At 41.0% G+C, this 14,849-nt stretch overlaps 1 protein-coding gene across 1 annotated transcript in view; it reads right to left on the reverse strand.

The window, feature by feature from the left end:
• Positions 1 to 469: 469 nt before the first annotated feature.
• The window catches only part of DEUP1 (deuterosome assembly protein 1), a 64,487-nt gene continuing 50,107 nt past the window's right edge, over positions 470 to 14,849 (reverse strand). Inside the window, exons 10-11 of the mRNA XM_067567382.1 lie at positions 5,942 to 6,233; positions 470 to 1,281 (exon numbers count right to left, since the gene is read on the reverse strand). Of these exons, the coding sequence (XP_067423483.1) occupies positions 1,108 to 1,281; positions 5,942 to 6,233 (466 nt within the window). The 3' untranslated portion in view covers positions 470 to 1,107. The remainder of the gene's footprint in view (positions 1,282 to 5,941; positions 6,234 to 14,849) is intronic.

Consider the following 14,849-nt stretch of genomic DNA (forward strand, 5'->3'; position numbering starts at 1 on the left):
TACTCTCCTGCGATTTCTAAAAATTGGCTGCTGAAAGTTGAATTAAACAAAGTTGAATTCCCACGACAGTGTAGACATAGCCTATGTCTCCTGTACTTTCTGACTGTTCCACTTACAGAGCAATAGAATTTAGTATGAATTGCAAATAAAAGGAACTGCAGTATTAAACAGACAGTTACTTAACATGCAGAGAATTGGATCGATTAACTTTGTGCTCTAGGTCATGTTTTTGTATATTGTGGAAAAGTATTAATTGCTGAGAGCCTTTACAAAGGAGATGTTCAGCAATCTATGTAGTCTGAGGGCAAAGGTTTTACATGTTCTACACTGTGATTAAAAACAACAGGCCAACGTTATACTTAAACATCTATATTTTCTTTGCAGAAAAATTTACTTTTAAAGATACGTTTTTTCAGATATTTAAATATTAATTAAAAGCTTTTAAACCATTATAGGTAAGATTCTCTGTTCCAACTGAACTCTGCTTGGCACAGCAGGTGTGGTGGGAAAGTTGGTTTCAAAATATGTTTGCTCTTTCCCTACTCTTGACCCTGCCGTGGACTTGCCTGGCCCTAAACATGAGTTACAGCAGGCTCAGCTGCAATGGACCCCAACGGCTATTCTTGCAACCAAGAATAACCAGAGCACAGTTATGCCCTTGATGCTATGAGCTGTGAGTAGGACAATGTAAAACTGTTATTCTATTCTATGCAATCCAGAGAATCCCTTTAGACTAGGTATATTCTCAACTGGGCAGCTCCACTGATTATATAGCTCCCTTACCCCATCTATTTTTATGTATCTTTACTTAATTTACAGTGGTCCAAATGGGTCTCTGGAGCACACAATTCAAACAATCAAAAACAAATTACATATTTAATTTCTAGATATTCCTTAGATTGCAAATGTATGCTGTAACTAAAGCCATAACAGAACAATATATTAATATAGGAATGCAACCCCCATCCCCCACCTTATATTATAAGATACTAGTTGTCTGCTGTGTACATTCAAGAAAATGGTAACAGGTTTTAGTTTTGAGAAGCAGAAGGATAACTACATGGTCATAGCTTTATTTTTTTAACTGAATATAAAAAGCTGAAAGGCTCATATATGTCTATTTTGCTGTAGCCTGGCATATTTTTTCAGAGTATTTTCAGAATGTCTTTGCAGTTCTTCAATGTGTGAATTTAAAATCTCTTCAAATTCTTTTGCTCGTTTCTCTTCTTCTTGAAAGAACTTTTCTCTTGCAGTTATAGGTAAGGACATCTCTGCGGGAAACTGAACAATGCATAGAGCGGGCACAGTTAGTACAGAATTGAAAGTACAGCAATATTTTTACATTATTGAAGAATAAAACAAATTTTTTATCTTAAGTTATACAAGTAACTTTGCATATTTTCTATCTTTTAGTAAAACCATGGCCTTAGTCCTTAGGTGTCTCAATACATATATAAATGTACTGCGTGTCACAATTTGGCTCCCATGCCACCTTCAAGACCCTTGGGCCAGCCACAGACCACTTCAGTCCCTGTTGTAATTGCAGTAGCCTGGGGGCAAACATTTATTGTTTGAAATTATGAGATAGACTTTTTTTTTTAAATCTTAAGAAGTTAGATAGATGGTCCTCTAAAAGAATGGTGATTCAGTAATACTAGCAACCAAAAAATTCATACAAATTTTAGTATTAGTCTCAACCTGGTGTGGGTTACACCTCAGTTCTCCTATGAGTGAATTTTTGTTCTAGGACTCTCCATGTCAGATAGTCTTCAGAGTGGGATGCCCCCCATCTCCATGGCAACTGGAGCAGACCAGATCTTTGGACTGAGCGTGGATTTAAGACCGCCCCTCAGGAAGCACTCTGCAGAAGAAATAGATACTAACCTTTCCATAACTGTTGTTCTTTGAGATGTGTTGCCAATGTCCATTCCACTGTAGATGCACTTGTGCTCCAGTGCACAGCTATTGCAGAGTTTCCCCCTTAGCTGTACCCATCGGGGTTTGCTCGAGTGTCCTTTGCTGCCTTGCGCACTGCATGGAGGCATAAAGGATGGAGCCACCCCTCACTCCACGCAGTTCCTTTCTAGTGGAAGACTCTGAGAGAGAGGGGAAGGAGGGTGGGTTATGGAATGGACATGTGCAATTCATCTTGAAGAACAACAATTATGGAAAGGTTAATAACCATTTCTTCTTCTTCTAGTGATTGCACATGTCCATTCCATGACCCACCCTCCTTCCCCTCTCTCTCTCTCGGAGTCATCCAGTAGGAAGGAACTGACGAAGTTCATGGGCAGCTTTGCCCTTTATGCCTGCATTCAGTGTGCAGAGGATGCCCCTTGAATACCGTTAAAGGGAAAAATTCTGCGACAACTGTGCACTCAAGTGCACACACACCTACAGTGGACACATGCAACACATTTCAAAGGACAACGCTTACGGAAAGGTTAGTAACCGTTTCTTCTTTGAGTGATTGCACATGTCCATTCCACTGTAGATGACACACAAGCAGTCCCAACTAGAGGTGAGTTCGCAGCCTATTGAACCACTCGTCCAAATTTAGCATTGTCTGTAGATTGTTCGGAGATCGCATAGTGAGAGGTAAACATATGACAAGATGACCAGGTTGTCACTCACTTTGCCAATGTCTAATATGGGGAAGTTAGCCAAAAAGGCTGCAGAAGCTGCCTGGGACCTATTCAAACATTCAACACTATTCAGTGGCTTCATGTAAGCCAACTGATAACATATACAACTCAATGTACAGAATTATATCCTCTGAGTAGAAACAAGACTGCCCTTCGGTCTGTCTGCAAATGCAATGAACAATTGATTCAAAGACCTGAAAGGTTTTGTCCATTCCAAATAAAACGCTAAAGCTCTTTTAACATCCAGAGTCTCTTTTCCACATTATTACCATGAGGCTTTGGGAAGGTCGGTAAGAACATTGTGGGGATAATATGAAATGTGGAAACCACTTACATAAGAAACCTTGGGTGAGGACGAAGATACGCTTTAAAATCTCTTCAAACCATATATGGAGGGTCTGATACTAGTGCTCTCAACTTCCCAACTCTCTTGGCTGATGTAATAGCTGCTAAAAAAGGTACCTTCATCAAAAGGTACAATACAGAGCAGGACGCTAGAGGCTTGAAGGGGGAGGGAGGGGGACAGCATTAGCCTCTCTTCATGGAGGAATATGTTCTGTATCTGTGAAAATAAGTTTTCCAAACCCTTTAAGAAGCTTACTGACATCGGGTTGGAAAAAAGAGAGTATTATCAGTAACTGTATAGAATGTCGAGACAGCTACGAGGTATATTCTGATTGAGTTAATCACAAAGCCTTCATGGAGCTGGCTCTATTGTTCCAATGAGTAAGAGATGGCCTACTGCACCCTTTATTTTCTGATACCACAAAGGATCTTACTGATAGTGTTGGTTTGTTTTAATGTACTTGGGGAAAGGATAAACTTGTCTCTAGGACAATGAGTTCTATTGATTACCCTTTCCTGATGATCTCAAGCACCCATCTTCTTAGATGGTTCATTCCCAGATGACAAATAAAGGAAATCTGCCCAGACTTGGGAAACCCCCTTATTCCCTCATTTAAAGCTTCAGTGACTGCTTTTCGCTGTGCTCCCCAAAGACCTTAGCAACAAAATATTTAGGATATCTGAGGTTAGCATGCTATTCAATTCCTTCAAGCCTTGATTGCGCTTGGTACATGTATTTGTATGTATAACAAATCAGATTCAGGTGAAGCCCCATTCCTGAAAAAGTTGCTAGGGAAGCCTACTTTAAAGTAGATTTTATGTCACTTTTTCTTTGTGCACACTCACAATGGCCTCCCAGTTGAGCACAAACCTCTTGCAATAAGAGAGTGCAGCCAATACTATCAGTGCTGAGGCTATTGTATCCAAGTTTTGTTTTGATGATTTTAGCTTCCTGTCTCTGTATTTGGTAGGAACACTCCCTCAATTAGTATGACTATGTCCTTTACTAAGGCTGCAGCAGGCTTACCCTGAGCCAGAGTAATGAAGGCCTTATAGTCCTTAAGTACAAGTAGGTCTTGATAGAGAATTCCCATCCCACATTAATCACATCTTTATAAACCAGCTGAGGAAGAAACACACACCTCTTCATCAAATTTCTAATATTTATTTATTTATTGGTGTTTCATGTTCTAAAAATATAAGCACTTATGCAGTTAGGTCCTCATTTGTGCTTAATTCTGGAAAACTTAGTTGAGAATCTGATGTATGTTACTCAGAGCCCCAGCTTGAGAGATTTCTCCTCTTTATATGATCTAAAGGGGAGACTCTCTCTCGGCAGAGGATTTAAGACTTTATGTTATCCCTTTAAGAGATAAGATTCTTCACCAGTCCCTGGATCAAAAATCCCTGAGAAAAGGAGAGAGAGGCCCTGTGAACGGGAGATTGCTATACCTAAGAGATTGTAAGGACAGTACACAGGCATATATCCTGCAAATCTCCTTAAAGAAAACAGTGGCCATTTTATGACTTCCAATGGTGGAGGCTGGAAGGGGAGAGGAGGTAGGCCCATCTCCCAGGGTAGAGGATCTGAATCACCCCATGCTCCCTGCCCCTGGATCTGGGCTGCCTAGGAACTGACTGTACAGAATGAGGAATGAGCTGGGGCACTATTCGAGACAAATTACTCATTGGTATCAGAAAAGTTACAGGAGCTGGCACCTTGCATAGAACCATAGGGTTAGAATGGTCATTTAGTCTCACCTTTCATGGCAACTGAGACCCTACAGGTAAAACAGCCTGTAGGAAGAGGGCATCTTTTGTGGTCTTCTCAAGCCCCTGGGCAAAGACCTTGCCTACAGGCTGGCTGGGAGCAGAAATTTCTTCCTCCTGGTTACTATAGGGAGAACTTGCTCTCCCCAAAGAGTCAGGAGGTTCCAGTGAACCTTTCCCATTTGCTCTGCAAGTTGTAGAAATAGGGGCCCTAGGCTTGGGAGTGGAGGGGAGGCAGGTGATGGGCTTGGCAGGGCTTTGAAAAACTTACCCTAGGTCTCATGCCACTGATTCTGGCCTGGTCTCAGTGAAGGCAGCTTTCATGGAGTCTGCTCAACTTTCATAGCATGGACCTTGTCTCTGCACTAGCTGGGAACTGTTTCCCTTTGGGCTGCTGTCCTTGTCTGCCATTTATTGGTGGCAGGGGAGGATCCTTCAAACCCACTTCAGAGAGCCAAAAAAACTTGGTTTTTTCTGTTTAATGGTGTTGAGGAAAAAAATCTAAAGCCAGTGAAGAAACTGAGACACACACACAGTTAAATATTCTGTGAAAGCTCTGCTGGAAAGGGAGCCCTGGAGTCTGCAGCATGTGCAGTTTGGAGGCAGAGAATCCTGAGTGGCAGCCCTAAACCCAGGCTTGCAGCAAAGATCTGGACTGCCCCTCCCCCCAGTTGCCATGGAGATGGGTAACACCCCACTGTGAAGAGTGACATGGAGAGGAATGAGAATGCTATAATTCTATTCTTTCCCTTTAAGAAAAATAGAGATTACAACATTCAGGCTTTTTTCCTTCATGTTTGGATACATTCATTTACACCTAGAATAATAGGTACACAGATTCCTTTCATTTTATCCATTAATCTACTTCTAAAGAAATTTTATTTTTCTATCAACACATTAGGGTCCTTATTAGAGAAGTTATGCATTTACTGTGGTAGAGTTGTTAAAGCAGTGTGCCCCAGCTGAAGGCCATATTGGCAACTTGCTAAAGGCCTGAAAGTCACACCTTATTTTCATAACAGCCAATGATAACCACCATTGTCATTAACACTGAGGTATTGTCCAGCATGAAATAGACCATAACAGCAATTGCAGACCGTATTATTGGATTCCATGAATTGCATTTGGCCTATAGACTGAACTTTGGCCACCTTTGTATTTAAAGTAAAATAACTACTCACCAATGGGTTGACTTCTTCCACATTGTACACATGGCTCAGTAAAACATCACATCTGTCTTTTTCAGGAAATGTGCTGTTGTAGTGTGAAGAATATAACATTGGTGGTGATGGAGATTTACCATCTAGTTTCTGGTCATGATCTCTGCTAAGTCTCTGAGAAGGTAAGCTACTTCCACTTTTAGTACCAATGATATCACCTTGGCCATGTAGAGTAGGATTTTGTTTTTTGTAGTGTTTAAAGGTAGTTGGTTGCATCAGTTTCAGTTGCCATTCAGTTTCATTTTGGAAAGTTCTAAAATAATAAAAAAAATGTTTTCAAAATATGAAGACCTGTTAAAACTATGAAATATAGTGGCTAGGCCATTTTTAAAATATATAATTGTGTCCTTTTTGCTTTTGAAACTGCTTCATGTATGAGTTCCATGACAGAAATTTTAAATCAGCTTAAAACAGTAATGGGCAGGGCAACTTTCAGAGAATGATACTCATCTCTGAGATTTATTCCCCACCTCAGTCTGACATAGTCCAATTTAGTTGACCTGCAGGCCTGCTAACGTCTATATTTTCCTCATGCTTTGACTGATACACTCTCACATTGCAGCTCATTGTAAGAGAGATAGGAAGGGGAAACCTTATTTATGGTGTTTTGGTTGGTGAATTTTGATCCATTCAAATGTTGTATGGGTGTAAATACATGCAGGTGCCTAGGATTTAAGACAGATGCTTTTAATAAATCAAATTAAATCTTTAGCACATGGAGCCCCTGATCCTGCACCATTAAACTCAATAGGAGCTTTGCCACTGACTCTAATGAGCACAGGATCAAAACCAGAATGAGAAAAGAAGAAACATTTAAATACACGCTTTAACTGAACAGGAGTAGTTCTTTCTCTAACAATAATAACTCAACAACTTCAAGCTTATTCCAAGTACAATATCTTTCAAGAACAATAATCCTTCAAGTACAATATTATGGTGTTCCATAATTTTTGGACCCTATTGACAGTGTAATCCAGAGTGAATGTGAAATCATATGCTTTTTTTCCACCTATAGCTCAGTCAAGTCAGAGCTACTGTAGTTAACTGTCATATAAGAAAATAAAGCTACTTGCTACCCATTGCAAACAAATTTTCCTTCTGGTAGCTGTCTGAGCAACTGCTAAAAACATGTTGGTAAGTAGCAGGCAGTTTTGATTTCTTCTTACTTGTACACATGCTTTCTTAATTAGAATAATTTCTAGTTGTATCTTTATTTGTAATATGTACCGAAATATGAAAAACAGATCACCTCATTTTGTCTTAAATAACTGTTTTTTCTCTTAGAATCCTTTTGGTAATGGTAAAAGTTTCCATTGTATTAAAGTCTGAGCTTCTTACAAAAGAGGGTTCTGCTTTTGTAACTAACATGAAGTACTCAATATCTACTTTAGTTAAACATCATTGCAATCTTAAATTTGTACAGCAATTTAAATCCCAAAGGATCCCAAAGCATCATACTAACATAATATACAAGTATACAAACTTTAACAATGATCAAGTTATCTGTCATTGAAATACAGATATCTCTCTGGTAAAATCTGACAAGTGTTCAAAAGAGCACAACATAATCTGGTACAAGGCAAATTGGCTTAAAAAATAATTTCCAAGAATGGAGTGAAGGCTTCTGTTCCCATAGCTAGGTGCAGAAAGAAAGGAACTGAAACAGTTAGGGACCACACAGCACTTGTATAATCTTATCTTGAACATTTGGTGCTGTGAGGGGGTGTCTATGCAGAAGGAACATTTTTTTATAGAAGCTCACTAGTGCTAGAGTGGTGGGTCAGAGAGCATCCCAAAGTGGGAATATGTGGTGGCCACCTCAGAGAAGTAATGAAGAATATCTTCTGGAATTACAAATGAAGTGGGGATTAAAATAAGAATGTGCATGTTGTAATTATTACCCACTCCAAGATGACACACTCTGAAAGTATTCCCAAGACACTCAGATTCATCTATTGTTTACTCTTCCTTTAGCAGAACTTTCCACTTTACTCCTTACCTCTGACTGAATAGATACATTTTGTTCTTTTGAGCACAGAGTAAATCCTTTCCTCCCTTCCCCTACCCCCACTATTTTAAAGCCCATTTGGTCCACTGTTGGATTAAGGGCACAGTGAAGAAGCTGCCATAAGTGAAGAGAGCTGGCATAAATAATAAAAACATGGAATTGCTCATTTTGTGTTTTGACCTTTTTGAAAGTAATTTCCTGTAAAAGCCCACAGCAAAGGTCAGTGTGATCTGTTTTTTCAAACCTGATTCTCTATGTATTTAATAATAGTTATCACTGATTTATATTGAAACTTTCTCCACAAAGGCCAACATTTTCAAACCTGCATGTCCACAGTTATATTTTTAAGATAGTAAAAATAGAAAACATTTAGTGGCCTAATTTTCCAAAGTTGCTGAGCAACCCCAGCTCCCACTGAAGTCAATGGACCTGTGCTGCTCACTATCTTTGAAAAACAGACCACCTATATTTAGGTGCGATATTATGGATTTTGTAGCCTAAATTTAGATACTCATGTTTGATCATTTTGGCCTTACATTTTAATTCAATCTATCATAAAGTGTAGAAAGGAGAGTTCTAATTTTAATACAAGATTAAAGGTCTGAAAACATCTGCAAATTTGCAAAAAACATGACAATTTGTTTATACAGGCAAGTCAAATTCTCAAAAGGTGCACGTTAACCATTTATCAAATTTTTGTATTTTACTTATTATTTGTATTACCATATGGCCTAGGATGGAATAATTAATATATACACATACTGCACATTGTTGGGGTGGACACAAAGCAACCCCCATCCCACTGAAACTGTAAGGGAAATTTACGCAGGCAAAATGTATTATCCAAACTGTATTTGTACTTTGATCCTGCTCCCATTGAAATCAATTACAAGATTCCTAGTGACTTCAATAATACAGGATCAAGCCCCTGGACAGTTTGCCAAGGTTAACGTTTCTACTCTTTTAAGAAACAGAACCAAGGGATCTTTAATGCCCACATGTGGTCAGACCTTGGTTTTATGTCTCAGCTGAAAGACAGTAGCATAATGCCCCTAACATTCAGACACTGGTTAAAAACTGATAGAGAAGAATGTCACCTCCAAAATCACTAACGTCACTTCCTGCAACATCCTGGATTCCCCTGGCAGTCTCCCATTTAACTTCTGACCAGGCTCAACCCTGGGATTCTGGTGGAAATATATATCATGGTGGTATGGCTAAAGCCATTAAAGAATACACTTACATGCAGGCCCTTTTTCCAGTATGCAAACATTTCCAAAATTATTAATACAAATAGCAAACCCCCCCCCCCCCCCAAAACAAAACAAAACAAAACAAAACAAAACAAAAACTCCAAAGCAAACAAAATCAAACAATCCCACCACCCTCCTCCCCAAACCAACAACAAAAAACCAACCAAAAAACTCTCAAACAAACAAAGAAACCAAACCAAAAAAATCCAGCATGGCATCTGGAGATTATTATTTAAAACTAAGAAACTCACCAGCAGCACCACATTTTCTATTTTTATTATCTAAAAAAATATCTTTTTGCCCTTCTCAGATGACATAATTGCCAAGGAAACAGAGCAGCAAATTAAAACAGAAATAACATAGGATATGTTTTATTTTATTGTGAACATAAACTAACATCAAAATAACCCAGCAACAATTGCCTGGTTCATCTGCATACATCAGAAGATTGAAAATTTAACTGTAGTAGTCTGAGAAAATGTTGATGTAGTTCAGTTTTTTGGGAACACAGAATTAGAAGCATACAATGGATCTGAGTTTCAAAAAGTCTGGTATGTTAATGTGAATACAAAATACATGTGGAATTTGCACATTTAATTTGCATGGACAATTACCATGTTTGTAAGCACACGTACCCAGTTAGTGCATACATTTATGGTAACTGAATATGTGAATTAGACTTCAAACTGGAAATGTGTATGCTTTACTTCTTGAAAACCACACCCAACATTCACCTGTTAAAGGGCCACCAAATAGCCTAGCTTCATGACCTACTCTGAGAAATGTTTGGCCAGCCACAGAAGCCCCAAATCTCTTAGCTCATGTTCTCTGCTACTATGTGCAACAACTACAAATTCCAGGCTCCTTCAAACCTGACACTACACTGCACCCACAGACAGGCATAAACAGGAACTAATTCAGGATTCCCCCCCTTTGTTCGCCTTGACCATGCAAAGTAAACTGATGTCAGTTACAAAACTTATTGGGGAGAGGTGCTCATGTCATCCATTGGCCAGTGCCTTTGCATTTTGAAACTCTAGTGAAAGTCGGGCACAAAGAAGTAGCCAATAAACTGTTCTAAAATGTCAAAATTGGTTTTACTTCTAGCTGCTTAATTAGAATTACAGTTATATTTTATTCAGAAACATTTGTTTAGATTTCTGTTCTGAGATGTTATGGTTATAAAACCACAGGTCTACACACAATCTGGGTTCTTCCATTGCCTCTAATGCTAAGATTATCATGAGCAATAAGACTAATGATAACATTTTCAAAAGTGCCTAATGGCCATATTTTCAAAGGCGTTTTGGCTTGTAAAGATGCAGATGCCTAGTGGGATTTTCAGAAGTGCTTAGTGCCTAACTCCCATTGATTACAATGGGAGTTAGGTGCCTTTCAGGCAGGGCAGCCGCAAGCTGATGAGGATGAGCCCCACAATGTCTCTGGGGTCCACTCAGTCTGTTACCTCAAGTCCTGGGGGTTTGTTCACAGTCTCTCCTTCGCTGGGAAACCAGGGCTTGCACAAGCACTTCCTAGACCTAAGAGGGAACTCTATGGGCAGCAAACCACCAGTAGATTAGACTAGAGGGGCCACACCCCAAACTGCAGTGGGTTCTGACTCCCCGCCTGGAGAGACACCAATCCCCTTATTCAGGGGTTAATATACAAAGGACCTGGGGTGGGACTCGATGCAAAGGAAAGGCCTGGGTCCCGCTACTACTCCCCTAGCCTTAAGGACTAAGACTACTCAGCCCAGCAAGAGGCTCAGTGCCCGGCAATTTAATCACTAGACCACCCAGCCACCTAAGCCCTGTCACAGTCCCCATGCTTGGGGCAACCCTAAACTTCTGAGTGCCAGAAGCTGGAAGGAAAAGACAGGGTGGATCTCTCCAAAATTGCCTTGTTCTGTACATTCCCTGTCCCTGAAGCTCTAGTACGGGGCACTGTCAGAAACAGGGTACTGGGTTAAATGGGCTATTGGTCTGACCCAGTATGGCAGTTCTTATGTTCTTATTAAGCATCTATCTGGACTTTAATGTGCCTAAATACCTTTGAAAATATGGCCATTAATCTCCTAAATTTTAGATGCACAATGAGGACTTACACTCAGCATTACATATACATAGGGTATATCTATTCTGCAAAGAAAAACCTGTAGCACCAACTCTCAGAGCCTGCATCAATTGACTTGGGCTCATGGGGCTCGGGCTGAGGGGCTAAAAATAGCAGTGTAGACCAGTGGTTCTCAACCTATTTATCATTGTGGGGCTCATGTACAGCTCTCTATGTGTTATGTGGGCCGCATCTATATGATATATATACCACCCTTCCTGCTATGGCTGCCCGCTCGGGCCCATGTCCCTTAACACCTGCTCCCAGACAGTCAGGGGCAGAGGTGATCTCACCCACCGTGCCATGGGGGGACCCTAACTGGGAAAATGCCCACAGGACAAATTCAACCCTACACCAGCTCTTCCCCCCACAGACAGGACTTACAGGGCAGCCTCCTGTTCTGATTTTGCGCTCCGGGTCTGGACATGGCCAGCAGGGGACAGGCAGGCAAATGTTAACTTCTGCAGGCAGCCCAGGATGCACTTCAGCCTGAAGCATGCTCCCACAGAGGTGACACATAGCTGTGGTTAGTGGGGACGGGTACGTGCCCCCCCCATTTCTCTGGATGTCTCTGGCGTGGATGCCTAGAAGCAAGGAGGCAGCAATCCACCTGGTGGTGGCACTCTCAGTCATAACCTTCTCTTCTCCCTGCCCCATTCCTTTCCTCTCCCCACTGTCCCCTGCTCCTATCCCACTCCCCCATCGCCTTCTCTTCTCTTGCCCCATCCCATCCATGTTCCTTTCCCACTGCCTCTTCCCCCTGAAGGCACTCACTGTTGTACAGAAACAGGACCCAGCACACATAGAAGAGGGCAACAATGGGCACTAGAACCCAAGAGGCAGCCTCCCGGAGCTGCAGGCCTCAGCCAGGGAGAGGGGCTGAGCGAAAAAGGACAGAGCATTCCCCCTCCTCCCCCCCCGTTGAGCAAGCCCTGATTGAGCACTCACAGAAATCGGGGATAGTGGGTGGTAAGGGGGGAGCAATGTTATGCCCATGGCTGATGTGGGTTGATGACTCAGCACCTCCCCCTGCCTGTGGTAACCGGACTTTTAGTGTCTGGTCAGCGGTGCTGACTGGAAACTGCCAGGTTCCCTTTTTGACTGGACGTTCTGGTCAAAACCAGACACCTGGCAACACAGTGTGTCCCTGCAGCGCGGGAAGGGAAGGAAGCAGCAGACTGCTGGCTGAATTCCTCCCCCACCACAGGGGGCTGTTTCACCTTCCCTGCTGGCAGGGAGCACTCCAGCAGGGCTCCATGGCGGTGTCTCCCCCTGCAGCCGCCCTACCCTGCCGGGACCTAGGAGTGAGGCAATCAGCGCAGCAAACTTTTAATTTTTTTTCAGCACATAGCTGGGTTGCAGCTGTGTGCTAATTGGGCTGCGGGTTGAGAATCATTGGTGTAGACCATCCCGCTTGGACTGGAGCCCATGCTCTGAGACCCGACCACCTCGTTGGGTTTTAGAATGCCTATACTGCTATTTTTAGCCCCACAACCCAAGCCCTGTGAGCCTGAGTAAATTGACCTAGGCTCTAAGACTCAGTGCCATGGGTCTTTTATTTCAGTGTAGACATACCCATGACATCTAACTTCTAGGCACCCTGCTGCTTAGTGGAATCCACAGCCTCACGTAGGTGCCCAAGCCCCCCCTAAAATGCATGAGGAGAATTAGGCACCTAAGAAAAGGATTTACATAAGCCAGTAGGCTGAGCGGGGAGCTGCCTAAACTAGCCAGTAGGAAATGCCAAGGAGTGTGGCCAAAGCCCTACTCCTTAAAGGTTGTTAGTCTCTTAACTTTGGGCTGGAGGGAAATGCCCCTGTGCATTTGGGATTCACAGCCATGAGCCCTCTCCTGGAGTTAAGTGCCTAAGCCAGGTCAGACGTTTTTCACAAAAAAACTGAGGAGGAGCTATCCTCCTTATACCCTGAAGTCCAAATGGTTAGAGAGCACTCACCTAGAAAGTGCAAGACCCAGATTCAAGTACCTTCTCTGCCTGACTGGAGCAAGGACTTGAAGCCAGATCTCCCACTCTGAGGTGAGTTCCCTAACCACCAAACTATAGGGTATTCACTAGTGGATCTTGTTCTATCTCCCCTACTGAAGCTGTTCTGCTTGGTATAAAATACTAAAATATTGATTGGAGGATGGACTGGAACCTGGTTTTCCCAGGCGAGTACCATACCTACTGGGCTATAGAGTTAGTCTCTCTCTGACCCAATGACTATCTAAGTATCTTATAAAAGTATCCCAAAGTACTTTCCAATAACTTTGTTTACAAACACACCACTGTATGCTATTCAATCTTCATCTTCAAAAAAAAAAAAAAAAAAAGAACAAACACCTATCCTGGCAATCACCATTCATTAAATCTAACTTTAATCCTCAATAAAACTGAGAAACAATTAGTGGGTTTTTCCTCAGTTAAGGATAATGGAAACATCAAATAATACCAGAAAAATCTGATTGGTTTTTGGTCGAATTACAAGATTAATGGACGGAAGAAAACTCTGCAGATAGATATCTAAGTTTTAGCAAAGATTTGGGTGGGGTCTCACTTTAAAGTGCTTAAGAATGCTAAATGCTAATTAGAATGTTATTTTATTCACAAGTACTTTTTAGATTTCTGTTATGAGAGAAAGATCAGCACTCACAGTTTGAAATAACACTTAACATATCTCAGATGGTTATAAAATAAAAGTTAGATAAAGTACCTGGGTTCTTCTGTTGCCTCTAACACTAAGGTTCTCCTGAGCAACAAGTATAAGGATAAAATTCCAAAAATATTTAAAGCGCTTTTAGGTAATAATTTATTCTTATAGGTAATGAGATAGACATATTTATTGCACTATTATATTGCACTAGAATAACTTTTAGAAAGCAGGAATAGCCAAAAATTAAATATACAGGTAACCTGAACAGGTAATACTGAACACTTAAACATTATAAAATCTGTGGCTGCAAATTATTAAAATCTTTGCTTCATGGAATTTTGGTCTTACACAGGTTCTTCAAATTGGTAATCAATCAATGGTGCTTTCCATTCATTTTTACTTTACTACACTGTAAAGTATGTTAGTAAGTGATTTATTTTTCTTTTAATTAAGTAAGTGCTTAATATATATTTGGGGGTAATTCAGTTCTTCACTGGCTAAAATGAATTGAGAACTAAAGATGTATCTACAATATGCGTTTTTTCTAACTCTGGATTCACAATATCCTTGCAGCTTTCACTATTTTCCTCTTAACAGGTAGTTTAACATGATAATAATTTATTCAGGACATCTGAAATGCTGTTTCTTTTAAAAATCAGGTCACTGAAGAACACCAAAATCAGACAAGGCATTAAAATGCATTTAATGAAACTTCCAACAAATGAAACTGGCAGGACACAAGGCTCTGTAGCAGGAGTTGTAGTTCAAACTGCTTATTAAGATAATCTCCTGCAGAGCAGTTTACCTCTCATGTTGGTTTGTATATCCCCCACTGCCTTGTTTTT

Source organism: Emydura macquarii, unplaced genomic scaffold (assembly GCF_026122565.2).
Source record: "Emydura macquarii macquarii isolate MOO-44397 ecotype Brisbane River unplaced genomic scaffold, CSIRO-AGI_Emac_v2 contig_318, whole genome shotgun sequence".
NCBI classification, from domain to species: domain Eukaryota; kingdom Metazoa; phylum Chordata; order Testudines; family Chelidae; genus Emydura; species Emydura macquarii.